This window comes from Buteo buteo, chromosome 12 (assembly GCF_964188355.1).
Source record: "Buteo buteo chromosome 12, bButBut1.hap1.1, whole genome shotgun sequence".
Lineage (NCBI taxonomy): Eukaryota > Metazoa > Chordata > Aves > Accipitriformes > Accipitridae > Buteo > Buteo buteo.
The window spans coordinates 36,361,884-36,378,799 of record NC_134182.1 but is presented as its reverse complement, the minus strand read 5'-3'; the positions used below and the strand labels follow the sequence as shown (position 1 = coordinate 36,378,799).

The window sequence follows — 16,916 nt, the reverse complement described above, 5'->3', positions numbered from 1 at the left end:
TTACAAGGAAAGACCAAGGAGAAGGTGGCATTGAGTACTTCTGCCTTCTCTAAGTCCTTTGTCACAAGGTCCCCTGTCCCACCCAGCAGCAGGCCAACATTTTACCTAGTCTTCTTTTTGCTGCTGATAGGTGCATAAGAAGTTCTTCTTGTTGCCCTTCATGCCCTCTATGAGATTTAGCTCCAGGGGGCTTTGGCTTTCCTAACCCCATCCCTGCACACTTGGACAGTGTTTGTATATTCCCCCTGTATCACCTGACCCTGTTTCCACCCTTTGTATGCTTCCTTTTTAAGTCCGAATTTTGCTAGGTACTCCTTGTTCATCTGGCACATTGAAATTTATGAAAATGGAGGTGGTGATCCTTGAAAGTCAACCAACTCACTTTTCTATTCATATGTATAGTGTGCATGCAATGGGTGTGATTTTGGCTTCTACTGTCATATAGACTGGAATTCTAATTCTTCTCAACCCCTTGATGAATCATCTATGGATCTAGAATCAGTCTTGATCTTCTTTTTTTCCTGTTTGGTCTGCTGGCCTCTTGTGCTTGGCAACTACACAGTCACTCAGCTGTGGGAGAAGAGGTGGCAGGGAGGTCTTTCACTGTGCTGTATGTCTCCAGAGTTGGAAGTCTGGCAAATTGAATTCAATCATTTCATGCGTATGGTTCAGACACAAATCTTCCTTTTGTTCGCTGAGTGCTCTGTCTGTTGACTGATACTCAGAAGACCAATTGCTGTGGCTTTGGCCATTTCTAATTTGTTTGGCTTTGCTGGACTCAAGGGCAGTTCTCAGTGAAGCTCTGAGGAAGTAATATTTAGTAATATCCCTGGAGAGGACATTTCTGAGCACAGATGGGTAAGTAGAGTACTCAGTTTTAGGAGTTTCATACTAAATAAAGAATGACTGGTGTATTTAGGAATCTACAGTCCTGGTAAACAAGCAGGTGGGATTACTGCCTGGAGTTTAAGAGGAATGTCTAGACCTCATTTCTGAGAAAGATTTAGCTGGGCTGGAATCCCATGAATTATTTCTTGGTTTTTTTTTTCTTTTTTTCTATATTGATGAAATTAAATTTTTTTCCCTGGCAGAGGGGAGTAAAGGGGGATCAGAATATGATGATGAATATGCAGTTGTCTTTTTGTAATTCTTTCTTATAGAATGGGAAGAATGAACATGTGACTCTTCCCTAGTTTAAAGAACCAGAGGCTAATGCAAAATGGTGTGTGCTATCTTCCAGCTTTCCACTGCAAAATACAAACTGGAAGAGTAGCTGTTAAAACTCTACTGCAGGAACTGATAGCATTAGTATTCCTGGTAGCAAGAAGGATGCATAGCATCCTGGAATCTCTGTTCTGCAAATCTGGATCAAATCACTAGGGGACAACAGTGACGGGATAGACAGATCTGGGAAGCTGTTGCCAGAACAGCTTAGTCTTTTGCATGTTGTTTATTTAGAATACATTCATGAGGATGAAATTTGTCATATCATCAGGCTCTGAATACCACAATAAATAGTAGTCACATTAAATTAGACCCCCAAAATGAAGGGAAGTTATTAATACTCATTCACCTTCTAATGTCCTGTCATCTGAAAAAAAGATGATTTGTCATTGAAGGTATTCCAGCAAAAAAAAAAAAAAAAAAGAGTTAAACTAAAGATATGTGAATGAAGAACCACTCTAGGATATTTAAGACAGTAAAACTCCCAAGAAATATGTGAAGTTGTGGTATCAAGCTGGCTTTTATGAAAGCCTAGAGGAAACATCTGACTAAAAGATGATAATGCATTTAAAGGGTACAAACAACCATTCCCCCCAAAGTCTGTCAGTATGGTCCTCAGCAGCGGGCTCCCAATACCTCTAGGACATCACAGCGTGACCCTCAGCCTTTTTGCTCAGCAGGGCCATGAGTCTGTGTTCTCACAGGCGACTTTTTAGCAGCTAGGATCATGGGCGAAGTAATCCCCAATCCACTTGCACAAGATTCTCTAAACTTAAAAAAGAACATGAATCAGCTGCTTCATGAGGCTGCCCACACTGTAGAATCCCTGTGAAAGCCTCCATCCTCTACTGCTTTGTACACCTCACTAAATCTCAGTGCTTCCCAGCAGACTGCTCAGAGGTATAAAGCAGCCTTCATAAGCCCTTGCCGACTCTAGATACACATCCACTGCTAAGGATTCTTTCTCCTTTAAAATTCAAAAGAGTAACTTGGCGTATCTTTTGACCACATTATTTTTAACCAGACAGTGCTCCATTCTGACATGCTATCCCTTTCCCACTCTTTCCCCATGAAAACTGAGGCAAGCATGTTTTTCTTATCAGTTCTTAGCATGGCTGTTCCTTTATGGTAAATTCCTAATGATTCATTTTCTTTCTCCAGTTGCTTTAAAGAGTTAAATGTAGACTTTTCGCATTGCAGCATTTTAACACTTATTGGGCTTTAATAGATCTAGTTTGTATATGATGAACTACATGTGTATTTAACAAAAATATAAGCCCAAAGGGTAGAAGAGTAGAGGCCAAAAAAGACAGTGTAGGCACAGAGCAGTAACAATAACGGAAGAGGACGAGAGGAATGCAGAGTCAGGTATCAGATTAATCGGGGACCAGGCTGGTTGCCAGGTACTGCATTAGTGAGTGTTGCTCAGAGATTTCCCTTTCACTCTTTTCTTGGCTGATTGAAGTGGTCACCCATCAGGTATCTGAATCCAACCCATGCTATCAAAGCAGCTTCTATTCCTGCCGTTCCTTAGGGAAAAAAAAAAGTGCTTCTAGCTCTCCCATGTCCATGAAAACAACACTGTACCTGCTTGCAGGAGCCAAAGTTTGATGGGCCAGTGGGCAGTTTCATCAGATGATACAGAAATAAATTAAGCACTCAAAGGAAGAATAATATTGGGTTGTTTTTTTTTTTCATTCTGCCTGACAATTAAGATCAGAATACTCAGGTATTGGTCTTAGGGGCAGTCTGGCCTAGACCCAGGACATAGCCACTGTTTAATGCTTTTAAAAAGAATATTTTGTTCCAAAAATTTGGATTAGTATATTTTAATTAGACATTTTAGTATGCCTCTCAGTAAATGTCATTTTGGAGAATGTAGAATAGGAGAATTTCAAAGGAAGATGATAAGTCATGTAAAATATGAAAGAACCCAGATGCAGTGAACAGGTATGTATGTGCACACACATGTATGTGGACACAAGTCATATTACTAAGTGTGTTTAACTGAGAATTGAAACTTTCTCTGAAATGCTACACACTGAATTCTGCAGCTTCAAACTACTTTAGGAGAATGAAAAAGTAAAATTTCTTAAAGGAGATTTTGTCAAGCTGAGTGAAAAGCCACCATGCATCGATAGTGGGACAGAAACAAAAAGGAGAGACTCAGCAGCAGATGCTCCCATGCCTCCCAGTCTTGCATGAAAGATATTGGTAGTGGCATTGCGTAAGTCAATGTTTGTTGGAAATACAAATAGCAGAGTTTCTTGTTACCAGCTGGACTAACAAAGTGACTTTAAGTAAACTCAGAAAGCATAGAGGAACCAGAATATTCAAGTAGCAGGTGGAGATTCAGTCTTTTTCACAATCCATTGCAAGCAGCTCCAGCCCAATCCCCTTCCTTCTGGAAACCCTATCAGTTCTTCAGTCTTGTTCAAAATGTTAGCTGTTCATGGTTAGCCCTTCTTATGCAAACTAACATTTTTTTTGGAGAGGATACAGTAACACATGGCTTTAGAGCTGCAGTAGTAGCTAACTACAGTACCTGGCTTGCTGGGATTTTGAAATTGCTTTTCTGGTGTTTCCCAACATGAATACTGTGTCAGATGTCAGAATTTGTCACATTGGTCATGCCTTTTTGATTTGGTAGGTGGGAGGAGAGCCTGACTTCGGTTTTGATTTTGTGGGTTTTTTTAATTTTTTTTTTTCCAAAATTATTTTTTTATTATGTATTACTTTATAGCAGTTCCCCACAGTTTTCTCCTTCCTCAGTTTTTTTCCCTGTAGAATGGGCTTTGGAACAGATAATATTTGTTTAGTTTGGTATCAACCCCAGGAGAATAAAGTTGTGCTGGCTTCTTTGAGGTAAGTGGAAAATAGGCAGATGAATTTGCATTGCCCCTTCTGAATGAAAAACAAGCTTATTCCCTGAATAAAAGAAGGTACAAGTTTAATTTGGACTACAAAATTGGAAGTAGTTCTAAATCAAATTAACCTTGGCTGGTTTTATTCTCTCCCTGTTTGTTCTTTAGGTATGAACAACCTAAGTGTGATAACGGTGCCAGAGCTCACCCAACCAAAACAAAGGACTTGTACAAAGGACGCCAGCTTCAAGGTCAGTGAAACAGATAAAGCAATTTCTTACTCTATGTCAAAACAATGTATCTTTTAGATATCGCTATTTAGATTTGCCACTGACTGAAGTCTTTGGCTTTGGAACAATGTATGTAAACATGGGTCTTGGGATGTTGTCAGAGAAAGTAAGGCTCATTTTTCTCAGTAGTTTAAAGGCAGTCACATTTACCTGCTGGGATTATTCCTTGCCGTTGTCATACTAGAGAAGTCGGCACATATGTCCAGAACAACTTGGCGAGTACTTCATAATCCTTGTTCTAGCAAAATTCATGGGAAATTGGCCTCTATCTTCAAATCAGTCTTAAAAATGTATCATCACTTACTTTTTTCCAAGAGTACTCTGTTGTAGAAACAAACCTTGGTGTTAATTAGATTTTTCATTTTTTCACACTTTTTATAAGTGTGTGAGAGATCTTATCTCTGGATAGTTGAGCTACACAGATGTCAGTAGACTTGCTTCATTTTTGAAATGACCTTTTAATATGTTTGAATAACTTGAGGTGTAGCAGGTTTAATGATATTGCACACGTTATGAGGAAATTCTGAATTACTGTCAGCTATTGTAAAGAACCAGAAACAAACAAATTATGTGGGCAGATTTTTTGTGTCATGAAAAATATTTCAGTTTAGCAACCCAGAGAAACATTTAGACAATAATTCTGAACTAAACATGCCCATCAGTTGTGAAATGTATATTGAATGAAGCACACATTAATACCCTCTGTCATGAAATAAATTTAATTACAAGGTATAATAAAAAAGAAGAAATATGAATATGTTGTTATACCATATATAATTATATGTTGTGTTCTACATAGAAAGAAGTCGATCATAGGATTAAATGTAAGCTGTCCAATTACTGTGGCTGTAAAAATGGCAAGTGTGACCCAAACCCATATCTAGCTAGGTATGATGGGACAGACAGACAGACAGGAATAAGACAGACAAGGCAGACAAGGAAATGTACATGCCATTTTAGATAACCCTACTATTTTATCCGGATTTTATCTAGAACCGTGGGTACAATTCTGGTCATCTGTGTTCAGGGAAATGGATACACAGGAGAAGTTAGGTAGCACTAATGTATCAGGGAAAGCACCTACTTTCCAAGAGAAGGCAGCTAGCATTTGCTTCATTTTGACAAACAAGACAAGGTCTGGAGGCAATATTGGGAGAGAAACTGTTTTCCTCTGTGATGATTTGGGCACAAGAAAAATAGGTATGAACTACCCCGAATGAATTTCACCTGGGAGCTGTAAAGTGGTTTCCAACTATTAAAGCAGTGAGGCAACAGCCTTCTAAAGGACTAGTAATGAGGCAGAAAATCTGGTTAGTTTTTTAGGTAGAACTTGATTACTTTATGAAAGAGACAGTGGGAGATAGGGTTGAATGAGTGAGGTACTCATTCTGCATTATGGCTTATCACTTAAGATACTGAACATGTATATATACTAAGAGATGAAAAGCTAATTTGCACTAAAAATTCACCTTGGGACATGAATTTCACAGCTCTTACCAAATTGTCTCCATTTCTCTTCCTTCACAAAAAAAGGGATGGAGCATGCCTTACTTGCAGTTTTGCTGTTGAGCTGCTCACAGAGTTCAGCAAGAACCATATGTGCCACATAAATTCTCAGATATGTGAAACTTTGTGGCAAACACGCCTCTGTTGACAATCAGATTGATGATGTGTATCCATCATTTCATCAGTCAGTACTTGCTTACTGAAGTTACTGCTGTTGTAACTTCAGGGAAGTTGGCAGGTATGTCAGGGATCATTTAGGAAATATTTTGGACCTAATTGAGGCCTTTCAATACTTAAAGGGGGCCTATAAGAAAGATGGGGACAGACTTAGTAGTGCTTGTAGCGATAGGACAAGGGGTAATGGTTTTAAACTAAAAGAGGGTAGAGTCAGACTAGATATAAGGAGGAAATTGTTTATGATGAGGGTGGTGAAACTCTGGGACAGGTTGCCCAGAGAGGTAGTAGATGCCCCATCCCTGGAAACATTCAAGGTCAGACTGGACAGGGCTCTGAGCAACCTGATCTAGTTGAAAATGTCCCTGATCATTGCAGGGGGGGGTTGACTAGATGACCTTTAAAGTTCCCTTCCAACCCAAACTAATCTATCACATTTTACAGTCCTTACTCCATTGAAACCAATGGAAAGTTGGTCATCTTCAACAATTTATTTTAAACAGCACTTGCATAGTTACAGACTTGGGTAATTACTTGATTTCATGTATGTTTTTTCTCAGTGTAAAGAACTTGCACTCAGAAAAGAGTATAGCAGAGCAGAAGCTGAAGAAACAAGTTTTGCACTAAAAGATATCACTTGCTGGTCATGCCTACCTTTTGCTAAAAATGTTGAAGTAGCATTTGCTAGCTGAAATCTTAGAGGGACGATGGGCAAGTGAAGGGTTTTAAGCTTTCACACATCGATTTCTTATCCAAACTGGTAGTGCTTTTATACAGTACAGTAACAAAGGTTTATCCAAAGTCAAGATAATTTTCCAGTGAAACAATTAACAAGAACTTTCCATGCTGTAATCTCCTACCTGATAAATTCATTTTCATTAAGTTAGGCAATGGTCTTTTGATTTTCTTTTTCTACTTTATGGTATTTTGCATTATGTGAGCTTTAGTCCAACAAACTACTGCAGCAATGTGAGTTCATAATTATCATAAATTATTATGTATGACATGGATTTGCTCTTTCATATCTTCTGTTGCTTAATCTTTGTCTTCCAAATGCTTTATATTATTTTAAAGTAAGGCAAATACCAAAATTTCCTAACATTTCTTAAGTACTTAGGGCTTAGCTAGAAGAACCTCCCTCTTCTCTGCAGCAGCATGGAGTAAGTACATGCCTATAGAAGTAACAGGGGGAAGAGGTTACTTTACAATTGCAGTTGTGTTAAGGTGTTTATTTTTCTTTCACTGTCTTAAGGCTTTCTCTTTTCTCTCTCTCAACTAGTCTGTTAAATGCCCAAGTCCTCAACTGGCAAATTTGTCTCTTATCATACAAACACTACATTAAGTAATAATGAATTGAGTTTATTTTAGATTGGTTTTTGTAAAAAGGAGGTTGAAATAGGATCTTGCACAGGTGTGGGTAGCTGTTAACAAGTAACACGTAAAATTGCACAAATGGCTAACACGAATCAACTTTTTAGTAGAAATGAACCACTATTACTCAAAGGTTCTCTATTGTAAGCAGTGTTGCAAAGGCATGTTTGCATTTGTGTTGACTAAATTTAAATACAGCCTCTGATTGCTGAGTGGTGCCAGGACTGAATAAAAAATATAGGTTAATTGTGTACTTACTTTCAAGGAATAATACATTTTTGAAGGGACGGGTTTGCTTGATTTGCAGCTTATACCCACAAAAATGCAGTAGCCCTGGGTGAAACCACTGTGACTGCCTGCTGTGTAAAACCAGGAAGATTTTAAAACAATTACTTTATTACTATGAATGATCTTAAATAGGATAAAACCCACTGGTACATCCTCAGGTGGATTAAATTGGCATAGTTCTGCAGCTACGCTGATTTATCCCACCTGAAAATTTGAACCCATTACATGTTAAGCCAAATATTTTTAGCAATAATTTGCAAATAAATCAAGATGCAGGTTTTGGCAAACACTGATATCTTGTTAAGGCAAAATTGTAGAAGGTAAGGGCCCCTTGGAGTCTGTGGCAAAATTCCCACTGATTTAAACCGAGCTAAGAATATATCCTCACATCCTAAGGGTAACTTAATATAAAGCATCTGAAATTGAAGGCTAATCTAATGTTTGTAAGAACGATCCAAGCCACCTGTATCTGCTAGATTGGGCTGGAAGTTATATAATAATAATTCTTCCCATTAGATTTCTAGTCCTTTTTTTAAAGCCAAAGCATTTTTCTGAGGTTACCTGTGGTTTTGATCCTTCTCAGAAACTAGTTATTCTGAGATAATGAAAATGAACCCAAAATGGAGTCTAGAGAATGTCACATACTGGGGAAACAGAAGGATTTTTTACTCTTCTCACGGTCAGAGTTTTCAAATGTTTGTAGTTTGACCTTTTGTTCTCCCCTGTGTTATACAGTAAAATGGAAGCCCTGTGATGAACTGACATATTCTGTGAAGAGTCTTGAATGGTTTATTTCAGACTTTTGGATAACTGGTGTGTTAAACAGAAATTCAGTTTTCTACACAAGCTGGTCAAGAGCATGTAAACGGGTGTAGCATGAAGGCTGGTTAAGCTAAACCTGTAACATGATGGAATGAGGTGTAGATGCCCCTGTATTTTCCTAAAATCATGAGTGGCAATAGGTCAAATTCAGCCAAGCTGAAGAAATATTGGTTCTTGTGACTGTATTTTTTCAGGCTGGGTCTATGGGTAAAGGTATTTTCAAGCACTATATGTATTCATTACTTTTTAATAATCAGTAAGATATTTTTCAGCATGCACCCTCAATAGATGCATATTTATTTATAAATTATATAGATGTACTACTGTACTAATATATTGAGTACATTGTAGAACATACCCAAATATAGAAATCAAAAAAGGATGAAATAAAGATGAAATAACCACAATTTTAATTTTTTAAATTTTTATTTATTACTAGTAAAAAAAAAATTTTCTTCCTGCACTCCAATTGATTGTCTTGTATCCCCCCTGGGGTACATGCACTCCACTTCAGAGAACAATGCCTTAGAAAATGGATAAACTACCTGTTCATAAAGCTAGTCTTGCCTCTGCTCTAAGCAACCTGGAAGAAAGGGGCTTGGATATGTAAAAAAGCAAGACATGATAGCATATTGAGACACTGCCAGACCACTTGGCTAATTTTCCTCAAGGGCAAATCTTTTTCTTATTTAAAAAGTATGCATTGAATGCAAGTAGGCTCTGTTTTAGGCTCTGCTGTGTGTGAGGGCTGGATAAACTTTGGATAATCCTTTATATAGTTGAAGATTTTGGTATTTTTACTTGACCTGGGAATTTGTCTGGGTTTTTCTGTAATACAATTTTCATTACCAAGACCTGAAATTTGGAAAGTAAGTGGAAAAATTTGAAAAGTGTTATGGGAAATGTGATTTTGCTTACACAAAATTCTTTAATTAGAAGTACCCTTATCTTTTGTGCAGGAAAAAAAAAAAAAAAGAGAAATCCAAGTGAGTAAAAGGCACACAAGCTTGAGAGAGGGACACAATGTCAAGCTGGATTTTCAGACATTACTGGGTTTCTATGGTTTTGTGGCTTTAAGTCAGACCATTAATTTTATTTACATTTAGTTTTGGCTTGTTTGAGTTTCTTCTTTTCTTTAACATAGTATGTTTTTTGAAGTTTCTATAGCTGTGATACTTCCTTTCATACAAAAGGATAATTTGGGAGGGGAAACTGTAGTTTGGAAATGACAGTGCCTTATAAACTGTAACAGTAATTCAATCTACTGACTTGGGTGAATGTGCAGATTCAGTAAGTCCATCTACTAAAAGTCCTGAAAGTCTCCCTTTTCTATTTTCTCCAAATAGCGTAGCTCTTCACTGCTGAATATTTCCTTTTCCTGAGATGCTGATCTCAGTTAACCCAGCTGGAATCCAGTAGAATGCATCAATTGCATTGAAGTTACTGTAGATTTCTACTGGTGAAATAAGATCAGCATTTCACTCTTATTTTTGTCCTTCCTGGCAATCCTGCAGCTTTCTGAAAAGCCTCACTTCAGATGCTTTTCTTTACAATTTTCGATCCTAGAGCATTTCTCCAAAAGGTTGAGTGTTTTGGGTTTTTGATAGCACTGAGTTAATAAGCATCTGAAAGGTTTCCATTTTTAATGTCTAGGGTTTATTCAGTGACAGAAGAAGGATCCAAATTAGAAAAATTGGCATCTTTGCTCAGCCTCTATAAGACAGATTTCAAATTCTCAGTTTGGACAAGAGTATAGACCACTGCCTCCTCCACCCCGCAACCCAAACCCAAACCCCATTGCTTTCCATCCAGGGCATAAGCTCTGCTGATCACTGTGTCAGCACTGTGATGGTCTACAGTTTAAGTCAACCTAAGAATGTTAAAATATTACTTAAATGAAATGTCTTGGTGCATGTCCCTTGTATAGTCAATCAACTTAGTAACAAAAGTATTCCCTTAAAACTCTTCCTTAACTGTGGTTGTGTTGAACTACAGGTACAGCCTACTAGTGATTCTGTTCTCTGCTATTGTTTTGTCCTATGGATCTTCAGAAGCTTAGTTTAACCTTGGCGATCAAACAGTTAATATTTTCTCCCCAAAATCATGCATGAGAGCTGTTTAACTGATTTGTTTATTTCACATTTGTGTTACTCAAGAGAAACAGAAGTATTCTAACTGTCCAATTTTCTTCCTACTGTAATGGTTTTATTTACTGTGTTTCTGGTGGGATAATCCAGGACTGACCCTGAACAGTTTATATTTTGTGGAGCAAAACTCATGATTTATGTTATGGGGGAATTATGTGTGGATAAGTACAGTTTTCTTTTGGTTGTTGGCAGTGCATCTTCTTTTTCCAAAGTTAAAGAGAAATAATCGGAAACGCTCAAACCATGATGATGCAAGGCCCACAGCCAAACAGCTATCATATAAAGTGTCTTACTTCAAAGGCACCTTTGAAAAAAAGAAAGTGATAGAGGCTTAACTGCTTTTCCTTTTGAGGTATGTTCCATTATACTTTTACAGTTACTCCACTGTCAACTGTGAGCACATCAGCTTTCATAAGGTACCAGACTATTTCTCAGCTAAAACTCTGAGGTACCACCACTGGTCTGCCTCACCCCGCTTACTGTCATTTCACACCATTCTTCGTTTCCTGTGTGTAGTCCCATACTGGCACCGAGTAGAAAATAACCTTACCTTACTACACATTCTTAAATGTTTGAATAACTAAAACTTTGCTTCTTTTTAAGGGTATCAGTTAAGTAATTGACTATTTCTGATCACAGTGCAGATTATATACATATGCCTGACTTCCCATGAGCTTCAAATTGTTAGGTCAATTGGCCTGTAACTTTCTCCACTGAGCTGTGATTTAAAAGGATTATATTTTTATGATGTAACCAGCTTTTTGGCTGCATGAGCTAATATTTAAAATATCCCTTTCTGCTATTGAATCTTAAAGCTCTGAGTTGTCAAACAATCATTTGAAGTTGCTGGCTGTTCTGAATGAGCCTGTAACTATCGTCCTGAGCCCTATACTGCTTTATTTACTGAGAGATACTTGGCAAGAGGGCTCTGTATGGAGCAGACCTGCCTAGTTAAGTGTTTGAACTGTGACCAGGAGATGTTGGGGCAAAGCCGGCGTGAACCTCCACAGCAACGATGGCAGAACAGAATAGCTGCACTGCAGGGATGAAGGAGGGGGCCTGCCCGGAGCCTGGCAGGTCTTGCAGGGCGGATGGGAGCCGTGAGACTCGACAGCGAGGTGCAGAGGGGTGCTGGCAGGCCAGGCTTGCTCGTCCTCAGCCCTGTAGTGCTGGGGGGGGAGGGGGGGGGGGCAGGGGAATGGCTGTTTCGCCTTCCAAAGCAGTAGTTTAGCCAGGAGGAAGCCTGGCTTTCCAGCCCTCTGCTATCTTGAGTGGCAGAGTGCCCACATGGTAACACAAAAGCTTATTTGAGTACTGAGTACTTCTTTGAGTACTTATTAGGTGGCCTAGGGAGGACGTTGGCCTACAGTGGTAATTCTCATGACTGCCTAGGTCTACTGGTTAACCCCCCCACACAGAGAGGGGTCTGCAGCAGTAAGTCCTGAGGCCACTGCTGTGGCTTCAGAGCAGATGACCCTCCAGGGAGGACTCTGTCTCTTTAACCTACAACGGTTTGCTTGGGCTTTTGGATTGAGTAGCTTCAATATTATTACCCTATTGTCTGGCTACATGATTATATTGTAGTCTCCCAGCGGGCAGTTTTGCTCCAGAGGAAGGCAGGCCTGCAAGTTATTTTTCAAGGCTCTGCAGATCACGTTTATTTCCTGCACACCCTCTTCTGTCCATCTCCCCATCCTGTCTTTAATTACTAATGGTCTGGCCACAGTTCTTCATATTGCTTTATTTTTGCCTCAATTTGTAGTCATTTCTTAACAAAAGAGTATCTTCCCCCCAACCTAAAGCAGGAATATTAATATCTGAAACAAAAAAAATGCTCAAGCACATAACTTAAGAGCTGCTCTAACTTCCAGTTATGTGTGAATTTGTCTAAAAAAATTACAGTGAAAGTGTTTGAGCTACTAGTAAAGAGCCAGTGAAAGAGACAGCTGTATCACAGCTAGAGAAAGAGAAAAGCTGGCTAATTAAAGGTGATGCTACTGGCTCAGCAATAGCATTTCATTCATTGCTCTACTTAATATCAACCTATAATTTTATGTTTATTTTAAAGGGCTATATTAGGACTAATAAACACTGACTTCATTTGCTTCTCAGCATTAAAAAAAATACTGGAGGCTACACCAAAGAATATAAATTCTGTTTCTCTCCTCACTTGTTGCTGTCCTCCCTTTCCAGACAAATCCGTTGTTACGCAGCGCAGCCTTGCCAGCTCTTCTGCTCTGTGCCCTTGGGTCCTGCTTGCAATGGGACATGTGCCCAGAAAGGGAGGATGTTCTCCTGTGCCTGACTGGCTTCAGGGAGGTTGTCATCCCCCAGCTGTACAGTCACCCTCTCTGCACCAGCACTCTCCAAACGGGTTTCTGATTGTGGTTTTTGCCTTCTGGGCCAAAGAATGATTAAGTGAGAGAATGCTTGCCCCTAGAAATGCCTTTTTTAAGGCTGAGTGGACGTCAGAAAAGTTCCACTGACCCTCATGAAGCTGTGTTGGTTTACCCATTGGTGATATAAATATGTAGACAAGTGCTGCCCCCTGCACTTGATGATTTTGCCATTGATTCTGATAAAGATGGACCCTTTCCTTCCATCTTTACTAGGAGTGAATGTGTATATACATATATAAATACACACGCATAAAAAAACCCCTTGTTTTCCCCACAGTGAGATGTAATAAACTAAGTGAAACCCATTCTGCCATAAAACTTCGGTAAAGCTGAAAAAAGACATTTCAGAAAGGTATTCTAATTTCTAACTTTAATTTATCTATACATTTTAATCCATACATTTAATCCATAATTTAATACATATGGTGTTCTAAATCCAGCAATGAAAAAGCTTTGGTTGAACATATTTGTTTTTCTTTTAAAAAACAGAACAGCATCATGGATAACAATCTCATTATCATAAGTATTATTAACTCATGGAGCTGATTTAGAGAGGTTTAATTTTTTGTTTTGTCTTTTACTGAAAAGTTTCTAGCTGCTTTATAAATCTGTGCTTATATTTAGCAGTTCCCTAACTCCACATGGTATAATTTTGCTTGGATATCTCTGAACTGCTTATAGGAAGGAGTACACCCATTAACAATGATTGAAACAGTAAACTTCCTACCTAAAAGCAAATGCAGTCTTGCAAGACAGTGAAAGTTTGGACAGACTTTGTCATGCCATGGCAGATTAACCTGTAATGAGAAGATGTAATACACATGTAATACTCCTGGATGAAACTCAGAGTGCATTACTACTCAAACCACACTCAGCAGAGTAGGAAAATCTACAATAGGCTTGTAGTCATCACACCAAAGAGGGCGGGGGGGGAAATATCCACAAGGCATTCGTTCTTACCCATCCAAGCAAATGGTCATTTTTGTAATATCTAAAGGGAGAATAGAGATTTTGATATAGACATATTCAAAGAGTTCAGATCCCTATGCTAGAATTATGTCTGTGTGTTGCTTTGGTATGTGTTTTAGGTTGAATCTCTTTCTGGAAAGTGCCTGTCTCCATTGACTGTAGAGGGAGCAAGTACGATTAACATCAGTAGCTCAATATATTTTGTTAGCTCAAGTTAAATGACGTAATTGCCACCTTACCTGAACAGATCATGAAAATGAACAGCTGTGGTATTCCATAAGCAGTGAGATACAGCCTGGCTTTGTCTCTGCTGTGGCCGATAGTATTCAGCTGAAATTGGATCACACAGCAACATTTTTTCTTGTACTGTTCCACTCTGAAGTGCTTTTAGCAGGGAAATAAGTCTCACAATAGTAATAAGGTATGTGAGCACCTGTTTGAAAAATGGCATTTTTTCAGATACTCCTTTATCTCACTTAAGTATTTGGAATATTACCTACACTCTGGATATCAGGTCAGGGGGACGGGGAGAGGAATGACTAATGGCTCCCTGAAACCAATTTAGTCTAATGAAATCTTAAATTTCATTCTCCTTAAACTAGCACTCCATGTAGACTGCTCAGCCCTGCTTACTGATGACAAGCCCCAAGCCTCTGTACCTGGACTAATAACGCTCTGTACTTCAAGAGATTTCTGTGGTCAGCATTCAGCTGCTCAAAAGCCCATAGCATTGAGCCCTCCCAGGAGATAAATAGAGAAACTCTAGAATTGAGAGCTGAGCCCTTCCTTTTTATCTTTATTCTTTTTTTCTAATACCAAAAAGATGAAGAAGGAAATGAATTTATGTGAAATGTTTTGATGCAGAGATTAGCCTAATCGAGAAATCCACAAGAGTGCAAAACAGTGCATGTTAAACAGCTTTGTTTCTTTTAGCAAGGGCTCTGAGGAAAATACATGTGAGTATTAAGAAAATCACTATACTTATTGTCTTTTAAAAGAAATCTGAAGTTTACAGTGAAAATACCTCAGTGCCTTTTAAAACAGCTGCTTGTAAGTAAATGACTATAGATACTGAGGTATTGTCTGTGCCAAGTATAAAATCCTAGCATAAGCAGAGTGAAACTTTGATCACATTGGAACCTGAAAGGGATTAAAATATTTGCCCTCATTGAACAAACTTTGATGCTGTATTCCTAAAGCTACTAAGCTTCAAAAAAAGCATTTTAAAAACCTTGAAATAATTTCTGGTACAGTGAAGACATGGGAGAGGTATCTAATAATAACTTAGGGTAACTGGTTTGCAGTTCTTGGGTGAGGAGTAGAAAAAACAACACAAGAAGAGGGAAAGATTGATGTAGCATAAGCTCAGTGTTTTCTGCCAGAGTACCTGCAATCATTATCATCTCACCATCTGAAAGATGGCAAGAAAAACTCATATAACTGGATGGAAAAGGTGAAAACCTTTTAGTCTGCCAGGGCTGTAATCATAATGAAAAATGACACCTGAACCTTATCATGACAGTGAGTGGGAGTCACATAATAAGACACTATTTCCTCTAAGACGCATGGTATGGGGCTTCTCCTTTTTCATCTGATAGAGTATAAACTGAATAAAAACATGCCATTGATTTGTAAGGCTGTTCCCTGCAAAATGGATAGCGTGCTTTGTTGTGTTTTCATACTTGGATACAAGTTCTCCTTGATTATCCAGCAGAAACAGCTCTCATGTTTAATCTGTGGACAGGGAAAACCAAATATTTTCATTTTTCAATGAATGTATACCTGCAGCTATATTTTCAAGGGGGAACAACAATGATTAGGCATTTATTCTTTGCATTTAGTCACTTGGAGAAGTGTTCCAGTGTTCAAATAAAATGAGCACTTAGTTCCCGTTGAGTCCAGTGAGATTTTCAGTTCCCAGCAACTTTGAAAAAAACCCTGTACTGATAATAAACCACCCTAGTAATTTTGTGTTTTATATCAAACAGTGACTTTTTGCAATCGAGGCAGTTATGAGGTTAGGGCTTGTGTAAAATTAAGCTAGTGCAAGACTTCCCACTTCCCAACATTTTGAGTAAGTTAATCTGTAATACAGAAATAACATCAGTTTTGGCTGATGAGTAAGGACTGAAAGCGTCAAGCAATGAGTATAGCTCACTTGTCAAGGAAAGTGAACAAGATATAGTCAAAATTGTTGATAGTTTCATCTCACATCAGTAGCTATATTTTTCTGAAGAAAATAATTTTATTTTAGCCTGCTGCATTAATCTTTCTGTTAACTTACTTTTGAGAAAAAGGCTGTCTCTGACAATCAGAGAGTATATTCGATGCTCACACTTTCTAGACTTTTCATGTTTTTTCATGGCTTACCTGAGAAGACCAGCGGAACTGGTCACCAGTGTGAGGCAAAATCAGTGTTGCATGCTCTCAGTGATGTTGGTTTTATTTTAGAAAGTAAAATATCAGTATTAAGCAGACTTTCCAGCTGAGGCTCAAAGGTAATGCCAGGTTATGTCCTCCCAGACATGTGGGATCAAAGACATGATTGACTATATGTGCTATGTCTTGGTAGGAAAGTGCTACACTTGGTAAGGACTCAGCGCACTTCCTTGGCAAGGACGTGCACACTGTGGTACAGCCACAGATGGAGGACGGTATACCTGCTACTATTAATATGAAGAACCTGGGACCAGACACGAGCTGGGGAAGTTTCCGTGCTTAGTATAGTTAATTGTTTGTATCACAGTAGTTTATAGCTGTGTAGTCTGGGATCCCAGTGTTCTGGGCACTGTGCAAACACAGAATAACAAAATGATGCCTGGAAAATTTGCAGTCTAGCTGACTGCAAAGCCACTTGGACAA

General features: G+C 38.6%; 1 protein-coding gene across 3 annotated transcripts in view; it reads left to right on the top strand.

Moving 5' to 3' along the window:
• SMOC2 (SPARC related modular calcium binding 2) overlaps positions 1-16,916 on the top strand; it is a 149,604-nt gene that overhangs the window by 106,674 nt on the left and 26,014 nt on the right. For all 3 annotated transcript variants that reach the window (XM_075043346.1, XM_075043347.1, XM_075043348.1), the window contains exon 9: positions 4,257-4,339. In XM_075043346.1, the coding sequence (XP_074899447.1) occupies positions 4,257-4,339 (83 nt within the window). The remainder of the gene's footprint in view (positions 1-4,256; positions 4,340-16,916) is intronic.